Source organism: Austrofundulus limnaeus, unplaced genomic scaffold, assembly GCF_001266775.1.
Source record: "Austrofundulus limnaeus strain Quisiro unplaced genomic scaffold, Austrofundulus_limnaeus-1.0 Scaffold18, whole genome shotgun sequence".
NCBI classification, from domain to species: Eukaryota; Metazoa; Chordata; class Actinopteri; order Cyprinodontiformes; family Rivulidae; genus Austrofundulus; species Austrofundulus limnaeus.
The window spans coordinates 181,537-192,254 of record NW_013952420.1 but is presented as its reverse complement, the minus strand read 5'-3'; the positions used below and the strand labels follow the sequence as shown (position 1 = coordinate 192,254).

The 10,718-nt window shown below is 39.2% G+C and overlaps 1 protein-coding gene across 1 annotated transcript in view; it reads left to right on the top strand.

The window, feature by feature from the left end:
* adam19a (ADAM metallopeptidase domain 19a) overlaps positions 1 to 10,718 on the top strand; it is a gene marked incomplete in the record, with an annotated part of 346,817 nt that overhangs the window by 258,700 nt on the left and 77,399 nt on the right. The window contains 1 exon segment of the mRNA XM_014003343.1: positions 5,111 to 5,195. Coding sequence (XP_013858797.1) covers positions 5,111 to 5,195 — 85 coding nt within the window.

Below are 10,718 nucleotides of genomic sequence, written 5' to 3'. Positions count from 1 at the left end.
TCTAACACACAGTATTTTGAATAAGAAAAAAACATAAATACAGAGTGACTAAAACATCACTGCAGCCGATAATTTTTGACTGATTCTTGAAGCTGATGCTACTTTTTCTTCCTCCATTAACATGATAAAAATAAGAATGATAACAAATGTTACATAAGTCTTAATTTAAAACAAAACAAACTAAAAAAATAAACATTTATTAACTAAGCCTGGTCTGATGAGGCTGTATAAAGTGCTGCCACACAGGATTTCTTCTTTCAGTCCTTTCTTAAAAAATAAAAATAAATAAATTCATTACTTATTTTTTCTAGTGCTAAATATTCTGATTTTATTTGTATATTAATAAGATTAATATATTTTGTTACATAAAATGACTATGTTCCCAGCTTTTTTGATGCAAAAACAGCAACACAGAGAAAAAAAGGAGAGGCACACATCCATCTTGCTATACTTATGAGGACTTATCACACACAGCACTCACAGCTTCTCTGCCTCATTCTCCTGCTCCCGTTTTTAACACCAGGCAAAAAATACATTTAAAWCAGCTGACGTTAACTTRAGATCACAGTTTGAAARGCTCCAGCATTTAAAAACAAGCAGACACGCTGATTACAGTGTGGGGCGAAATGAAAGTAACACGGTGCTGAGCGCCCATTAGGTAAACAAACTTAAACACAGCTGTTCTTTCACCCCTCATATTCTGACACAGAGGGTAGAAACAGCTAAATTAGACAGTTAAAACACATTTACAGTTCATAACTCACCCTGCTCCAGCATTTTTAAAAAGAAAAACACGGACACGCTGATTACAGTGCGTGGGGCAAAAGTGAAAGTAAAAAGGTGCTGAGTTCGGTAAAGACACTTAAACAGCTGTTTTTCTCCACTCATATTCTGACACAGAGGGTAGAAACAGATAAATTAGACAGTTAAAACACATTTACAGTTCATAACTCACCCTTTTTGTAACATTCCTCCTGTGTTTTCTGCAAGCACTTTCCATCCTGCTGTGGGTCCATTTCCTTGAAAAATAAAACTTAACCAGGCACTTTGAAGAAGCTCTGARGCTGGTAGTCTATGTAGATAATAATGTGGGTTTACACACCCAGAACCGAACATTTTGACTTCTGGACTTGCATAGTCGGCATGACGCTATGGACTACAAAATCTCACAGCGAGGAAAAAACTGGCGGACTATGAAATCCAGTTGGCAGGAAATACATGACCATATATGGTAGTTCCTAGGAAAATAGTGTGACGAAATAAGCAATGAAACGTAATAAGCAACAGCAGATTTTGAACAAACTGAAAAATATGACCCATAAAAATATATAAAATATCTTTGCAGTAACAGAACAGAATAAATTAATGTTTTCTACACTCCTAGACACTATAACTGCACAAAAAATAGTTTATAAAGGCAAAAAAAGTGCATTTAGCATGATATGTCTCCTTTAACTCACCCTTCCTATTGTGTGTGTGTTCCAAGCTGCAAAAGGTAGCGCACCGTAGTGCGAAAGACCCTGGACATTCGTTCCCCATATTTGTTATGTTTGTTATGTGTGTCTTTCTCCGGACGGATGTTCTAAACTGTAATTTCGTTCTGCAGTGCATCTTGTGTGTGAATGACAATAAATTAATCTGAATATGCAACATGTATCCATCCATCCATCCATCCATTTTCTTCCGCCTATCCGGGGTCGGGTCGCGGGGGCAGCAGCTTCAGAAGGGAGGCCCAGACCTCCCTCTCCCCAGCCACTTCTTCCAGCTCCTCCGGGGGAACTCCAAGGCGTTCCCAGGCCAGCCGAGAGACATAGTCCCTCCAGCGTGTCCTGGGTCTTCCTCGGGGCCTCCTCCCGGTGGGACGTGCCCGGAATACCTCACCAGGGAGGCGTCCAGGAGGCATCCTTACCAGATGCCCGAGCCACCTCAACTGGCTCCTCTCGACGTGGAGGAGCAGCGGCTCTACTCTGAGTCCCTCCCGGATGACCGAGCTTCTCACCCTATCTCTAAGGGAGAGCCCAGCCACCCTGCGGAGGAAACCCATTTCGGCCGCTTGTATCCGGGACCTCGTTCTTTCGGTCATGACCCAAAGCTCATGACCATAGATGAGGGTAGGAACGTAGATCGACCGGTAAATCGAGAGCTTCGCTTTCTGACTCAGCTCTCTCTTCACCACGACGGACCGGTACAGCGCCCGCTTTACAGCAGACGCTGCGCCAATCCGCCTGTCGTATATGTCGTATACCTGTCGCAACATGTATAATTAAAAAAATTATATATATATATGTATATATATATATACAGTATATATATATGTGTGTATATATAAAGACCATATTTTGACGTGTGAACTCTATAAAAAAGGAATTAAGATTAAAAAGAAAAAGTGGCGCTGCTGCCACTTGTGTCTCTCCTTGATTGCCAATTTAATAGACAGTTAGAAAAGTAGACTGAAAAGTAAGCCTCAAACAGTTGCTGTGTGAAAATTTCAAGCTGAACTTCTGCAAAAAATTGTGTAAAACTCAGCAAACTTAATTTGCAATAGTGCAAAAACTAAGAAGCTTCAAAATGTCAGTTTACTTAAAGTCCAACTTTTTATGACCATTTTAAACTAAATGATGTTTCTATAGTGAAGTCTGCCTGAGTTTTTTTTTTTTTTTTGCAGGTTTTGTGAATTTTGTCTACACTTTGTGATGTTCTGCTACCAAAAGTCCTAGTACATGTTCACAACAGAGCAGCATATGTACTGTTTGTTGGTATATAATTGACTTTCAAAGTTGCATCACAACATTCAGGACAAAAAAAAATTAACATATAGTCTTCAGTGCTTATGTAGGTGCCCTTAATAATAAAAATCTGGCTTGTTACTGAGATTAGAGTATTGATTCAGGCTCAACTTGTTTAAACTTTTATACTTGCAAAGTGCAATACAAAAGAGTTGTTGATTGTTTTGTAGTATTATATCTAGAATGTGATGTGTGAGGAAGAGTGTGGCACATTGTGTAAAGAGTTTTAAGGAAACGTGTGGAATTCAGGCCAAGTGAGACATCAATTTACCAAGAAAAACTCACAGATGAAACAGAGGGATAGCTTCCTGCCTGCTGGGTTTTCTTCCTCTGGGATGTACTTTTACAGCCGGAGGAAACACATTTGACCAAGAGGAAAAAAAAATACTGTGACATGATAAAAACTATATGACAGCTGCCTGAATCAACTGCGTCTTGCTTCTAGTCAGTTTGCTGTAGCACAGTGAGGCAGACAGCCCATAATTGGGATTGTATGCGAGAAATCAGACCCTCTGACTACTGAGGCTTTTAAAACTTTAAATTTAAGACTTCAAATTATGATCTCCATAGCTCTTAAACCATTAATATGTGAGTCATTCTTTAATAAAGTGAGATATATATTCTCAGCTCATAAAGTTTAGAAATAAAACCATTATAAAGGTGAAACCTTGGTCATTCTTCCTGAACTAATGTGAGTCAACAGAGTGCTTTAAGTGCTGAAAATAAAAACAGGCAGGGTGCACTCATCATGTTCTCTGTCTGTTACTGAATGTCAACATTGGTTGTTTGATCTGGTAATAGTTTCAAATGTGTTTACCAAAACTAAACATAAAGTAGAACTGAGTATAACTAGAGCTGTAATAATCCTTGTATAATCGGGGTCCAAACCACTTTGTGCAGGCCGAATGTGGCTCCAGTCATCACCAACACAGTATTGACCTGGTGGATCACAGCATAATGAGAAGTACCTGTAGGGTGTCCTGATGCATTTCAGTAATCCAGGTAGAAAAAATCAAAAACAAAAAAAAGTAGGTCCTCTGGACGGGTTCTTCTTTAATGAAACGTGCTTATAAGGCTGAGTTCACCTGAAACTCCTCAGACTGAAGAAGTCTCTTGGAGGAGAGACTAAATGTTTCATTAAAGAAGAACCCGTCCAGAGGGACTTCTTAATTTCTTTCTTTTTGATTTGGTTTGATTTCTTATCAGTTTTTTGTGCCACAGGTGATATTATACTGCCTGGCCAAAAAAAAGTCACCATCTGGATTTAACTAATTGCTGTGATCTTGGGTTGCTGTAATTATTTGCCCAGCCAAAAAATAAAAAATGGAAAAAAAAAAGGTCTCACTCTACTATGCTGTTGGACCACCTTTATCTTTGATTACAGCACTGGTTCTTTGTAGCATCATTTCCAAAAGCTTTTGCAATGTCTTGTTTATTTCTGTCCAGAGTTTTAATTTTTCATTGATGATGGGAGATTCAGACCAATATGAAAAGATTTTTCCAGCACATCCCAACGATTCTCAGTGGGGTCTGGACTCTGTGCTGGCCAGTCTGTGTGATTCGTGCTCCCTGACCCACACTTTGAGCCCAAGGATTTCTGGCATTGTCAGCTTTGTGTCATCAGGGAATAGAAACATCAGTTCCCAAACTGTTTCTGCCAGGACCCCGTTTGGTTTATAAGAAAATTTCTCGCCCCAGTTTTGTCCCCCACTTTGGGAACTATTGATACACACTAAAAGCTGATCGGACCTACTGTATATTGTAGCCTATGTATCCATCCATATTTTAGCAGATTCTTCCTTTCAGGGTCACTGGTGCGGGTTACACCCTGGACAGGTCTCCAGTCCATCGCAGGGACACATAGAGACAAACAAGACAAACAACCATCCAGTCTCTCACTCACACCTAGGGACAATTTAGAGTTACTAGTTAACCTAACAGTCATGTTTTTGGTCAGTGGGAGGAAGCCAGAGTACTCAGAGAAAAAAAACTCGCATGAATGGAGAGAAAATGCAAACTCTACCCAGAAAGTACTCAGATTCGATCCGGCACCCTTCTTGCTGCGAGGCTAGGTATGCCGCTTTGCCATCAAACAGAGCCTGATTCTGTTTTTGGATGCAAACTGGCAGCTGACTGGAGACCACATGGTGGATTGAGTTGGCCTGCACCTCCCCCCACTCTCAGATCTGACAGGCTCATCAAGTCTGCTGCTGTGGTGTTTTAGCATCTGCCATCAGTGTGCATGTGCTGTGGCACCCAAAGGTGGAAAGAAAAGAGATTAAAGTCAAGTGATTATTTTTCCCCTCTGTGTATTTGTGTGATAGTGGTGTAATATTCAAGGGAACAACCATCGGGATGGCACCGCTGGAGGGGATGTGCAGTCTGGAAAACTCTGGAGGCATCAACGTGGTATGTAGCAATGCATTTCTCTTCCTCCTGCTGTGTTTTCCCTCTCTCTGTTTGCCCCCAGGATTCTGTCTCAGCTGGAATCCATCTTGTGTTATTTGTGTTTTCAGCCCTGCAGAGAAGCTGCTCCAGAACCGAGTCATCGGTTCCACATTTTGCCTCAGGTTTTTCCTTCAGGGTAAAGATTCAATTAACTGATTACAGGAAAGACAAAAGTTCAGGGTGATGTAGTGAAAGGTCAAAGCAGCTCTAATAGGTTTCTATATTAACAGTGAATCCAAATACACCCCATTTCAAAGGAAGAGAGAAGAAGTATCTGACTTTTAACTTCTAGCCAAACTGGTGTTTTTAAAATCTGAGCCACACTTCTCATATTTATAGGCTTTGGATAATTGATGCAGACAAAATAGTTTTAAAATAAAAGCCTAGCATCCTTTGAAGGAATGGATGTCATCCTCCYTCTTTAATGCCAGAGTTTTAGACTAATATTCTCTGTTGAGAAAGGAGAGTTGGAGCTGTTTTGGTCTCACTTGATCTGTTTGCTCTTGGAGAATGTGTTGTGAATGACTCAGGTTCACTCAGGTTTAGACATTTTTTGTAAAAACTAAGGTGGATTAGCTGTGGTGGCCATCTTGGATTGGGTTCACTCTCTTATGTCTWCTGACCTGTAAGGGTTCTCTTGTGAGAGAGCTCAGTCTGTTTGTTTGTGCTTGTGGTGCGAGACGGCCTGTGTTCTAACTCCAGATGAGTTCCCACTTAATTTCCAACCCTTCCAATTATTTCATCTAAAGTTTTACAAGGTGCATCACAAGATGTAAAAACTAACCAAGAACCTCGACTCAAAGTACTGTCCAAATATTTTTATGGAACAAAAATGATTTATTGAAAAGTAAGTGATTTAAAAAATTAACAGCACAGCAAAACAGTTCTGTCATTCTTATAGCAAAATGCCTCTTTGTGGAGTTTACTTGTTCTCCTTGTGCACAGGTGGGTTTTTTCCAGGTACACTGGTTTCATCTGACAAACCCAAAAAATCATGTTAGATTCATTGGTACTAAAACAAAAAGAAAAACAGACCCAAAGAAGGAAAAAAAGTAAGGTCTCAAAGACCAAAACAACAAACACAAAACCACCTGTTGATGGAAATGAAAACAGCACTAATCTAATTAAAAAGAAAACCACACTGCCTAACCTCCCTGGTTTTATTTAATGGTTGAGACTTAAAACAGCAGAGAACCCCTCTAGTGCTTCCAGAACAATAATAGTTTAATTATGCAAAATGTTTACAAACCAAGTATTAAACACAAATTAGCTCAGTTTTCTCACTACAAGGACTTCAGTTTGACACGGCTTTACATTCAGTAAATATCCACAACAAGTCAGCAGTGCTCAGAGGGGAGGGGCATGGCATGATGAATGCAGCTTTTATGTAGTCACCTGATTAGCAGCAAGTGTTCAGCTGTGGCATCAGGGCATGGAACAACTAGAGAACCTCAGGAGGTCAGTGGATGGATGAGTCTTGAAGATGAACACTTAATTTCTAAAACTTTCACTGAAGCAGAATGGTGTTCTGTTGTTGGACTGTGCTGTGACTGTCCATAATAGCCACCATAGGGTTGTCCATAAGTAGCTTTTATTACTAGGCTACCATAGTGTCATCAAACCTGCAGCCGTTTGTCTTGAACTTCTTGGTGAAGCAAGGGACAGAGCTYTCGACTGATCCTCAACTGGTGGGGAGAGAGGCTGTTGGACAGACCTGGTAAACCTAAACATATAGTAAGTAGTGCTGGGTACCGTGGCCAATTCTCTAAATCAGTTCAATTTCAATTTATAGGGTTCTGAATCGATAAATCACGATTCGATGTGATTTGATTCGATCTGCTCTTAAATAATAAAAATGGTTCACCCTTCACACGAACAWAAGTAAGAGAAATTTAGGATAAGAATATGAACATGTTCTTGCATGAGGCCCATTGGCTAGCTTTTTTCACACTGGTACTGTATGTTTTTGAGCAAGAGTTCTTTCATAAACCTGAAAATGTATATTAAACACTCTTGTTTGGCTAACCAATAGCCTATCACAGATGAATACTTCCACCCTTTTCTTCATGTTCTAAGTTTAAAAGTGCCACACATTAATGAAAAATAAACTCAAATATTACTTCTATATGGAGTGATGAAAGAGCCATCAAACTGAAACATGTTTTCATAGGTTTTTCATGTTCACAATACTTTTCTCAAATCTATTTGCATTTTTCACAATTTGTAAAACTGCACAAGCAAGAAGATACTGCCGCAACGAATTGTGGGAGATTATAATCCCATCTCTTTCATAAAGGATTGTCCAGTTTTTGCCAAAGAAGATAATAAAGGTTCACTTTAGATCATTTGAAACACTTCTTATCTTGGTTGGTACTTAGGTGGATCTTTATTCACAAAAACCCTGAAGTGTCTGTTTCTGATTAGCAGGATGCAGCTAGGCCCAGTTCCTGCTGCAGGTTGGAACAAAGGTAACATCTAATGAGGACAGCGTAGAATAAAACACAAAAACATGAATTTAGACCCATTTCCACAAAATAAGTCTTTTTGCTTTGACATGCAGTCATCTTAATCTGTTCAGACTGTATGAAACTGGCACACAAACCAAAACACTACCACTCACATTTGGATACTTACCCTCTCCTCTGTGCCGTTGCCTCCTCCTGGAAACAGTAAGCATAACTTACCTGTCAAAAACATTACCGATCATCATCATCACGACAATACCTACCTGGGTCTCACGTGCCTGCTTCTTTACTTCTTCAGATTTGGAATCCCCTTACAGAGATGCTGAAAATAAATACCACTTACCGTATCTTGGCTCCTGTCTGTTCCTTCCTGATTGCTCACGTTTGACATTACCTTTAATCTTGATATTAAGTTCAAGTTCAAGTTCAAGTTTATTTATATAGCTAGCGCCAAGCCACAACTTACYTTGTCTCAGGGCACTGTACATAAAAAGAACAATCTAAAGAAGAAACCAGCAGATTGTGTTGAATCACTTCATCACAGTCTCCTATCCTGAGCAAACAGTGGAGAGGAAAAACTCCCTGCTGATCACGAAGAAACCTCCAGCAGAACCAGGCTCAGGACAGGAGACCATCTGCCTCGACCGGCTGGTTGAGGGACAGGAAAGAAAGCTTGTATTAGTAAACATAAAAATTACAACTCACTAAATTTCACAACTTTTGTCCTAAAATCTAGTTTGAAAGTAGCTGAGTCATTAACAGCACACACTCCAAGTGTCTGATTAACATTTGGACCCACAACTAATCAAGCTTAACACAAACTATACAGTAAACCTGTCAAATTGACAGATATTGACTGAAATGGTTGAAGCAGAAAGTTATGTTCAACACATTCTCTGAGCACTTTCAGATGTRATGTTTTTCATATCATTTACAAGGTTTGACCAAAATGGCTCTGACTCAGAGGTGTCGAACTTGTTTTCACTCAGTGCCCTATGAGCATTACAGTTATAATTTACTTCAATGTTTTGTGTTTAACTTCAACTAAACAAGAAACCAGAGTAGCTYTTTATTTTTTGTGCATAGAAACAGCATATTAACATATCATCGTATAAACAATGAAAAGTACTATGTGTATGACTYACTAAATGTGAAATAAATAATGGCGCATGTTTGACACATGGGCTCCAACTAAACCCCGTCTCTTTATAAAATGATCTTTACCACTGTTACATAATYTGCATTCATTCAAGGAATTCCAGGCATTTAATTTAATTTTCTGAATTTGATCTTATGTTGATTAAATGATCAGAAACTCTTCAGAGAGAGTACTGTTTTCACAATTGGCTGATAATCTTGTTCTTGTCAGATTATTGCTGTGCATGTAGGTGTAGTCTGGGTTGTTATAAAACTGTGAACYTGGTAAAATGGTTTGGAGAAGGAAAAAATATGTTTAAAGGGGCTACAAAGGTGAACCATTTACCCGTATCAATTTAACAAAAAAATGTAATTCTTTTCATTAGGATGTAAAGTAATAATTTCATGTGAAATGGAGAAAAGATGTGAATAGGTTTCTGTTCAGATGTTCTCAGTTACAGGACCACAGCTGCATTCAGCCTGCATGTGTCTATATAGAAGTGGTCAGAGAGATCGATAGCTTTTCCAAGCATGATTAGCTTCTAATAAGCTGTAAGCTGTCCTGTGGGCGGAGGCAGCCAGTGGAATCCAAATGTGGTGTGGCTAACAAGCACAGTGTTCACACCCACACACATATATACACACGTTACCTCAGCATTTTGAACATTTAGAATATGATGGATTTCTCTGCTGAACATTAGCACTTCCAGTTATTTCATCTGCATTTCATACCGGATGCATAATTTGTAGTCAGAGTTAAGGATGAGTGGCAGCTTTCAGCTGGAAGTGGAGCTTAACAAAAAGGAATTTTGTTCAAAGACCTCTCTTCTCTAAGTTTTAATGTCTTATCTTTGCAACTGTGACATTCTAGTTTTTCTGAGTCCTTCACTGCAGCTACCTACTGACACTTAAAATACYCCTCATACTGATTATGTCCTTGGTCTGTTTGGTTGCGTTTAAATGAACTCTGCAGGCATTATGTAAAGGATAACTTAAAGAATATGTTTCTGAGCCTTGGATTTCTGTTGTTGTTGTTGCTAGGCAACATGGATGTCAGCAGCATGGTCGTCAACTAATTCTGAAGTCTGGAGGAGTAAAACTTTACAGTCCCTGATCTGAAAAGCTTTGGGATGTTGTGGGAAATGTYAAAAACTGCAGAAAAGTGGAGGATTCAGAAGTAGTTTTTGATCAGAGCTGATTAAATGATCTGAGATGGATGTTTTGTCCATAATTTCATCTTCAAGACATGTGGAGCTCTGAGCATGATTTTGGTATCAATACTAGACAGTAGACACRGCATAGTGGTAGCCAGTGGTGGGCAGCGCTAATCCAAAAATTAGCTCCGCAATTTCTAAAGCGTTAATGAAAATATTGAGGTCCGCAATCTCAAAAGCACTTATGCCATAGAAAAACTAGCAGAAGCTAATTTAAAGCGCAAGATCAATTTGACTCTTACTAGCTGACAATAATTCATGTACAATATGCACAACACTGCCAACTAGCGGTGTATGAACTCTTGTACAGCTTAATCCTACAAGCGCCGATTCCTGGGGATGTGATTTCCTGAAACAGACCTTTGGTTCCTGGCGTAAAAATTAAAAAGTTTTTGAGGATTGCTAGTTCGGCTGCTTCTTTGTCCTTTTCTTTTGTTTGTTGTAGATTTTTCATTAAAGAAGCATCAATAAATTAATTTTAAAACTGTTTATTGGAAAACTGAAGCAATGCGTTCTGGGTACATGACAGATTCAATTTATGACGGGAAACGAAAGCACGCAGAACAGGAAACTATCTGCAAACTTCAAAATAAGAGTTTGGATTTTAAAGTTTTCCATGTAGTTGCTCCATTTGACCACTCGATGTTTGACTTCATCAGCATATCATC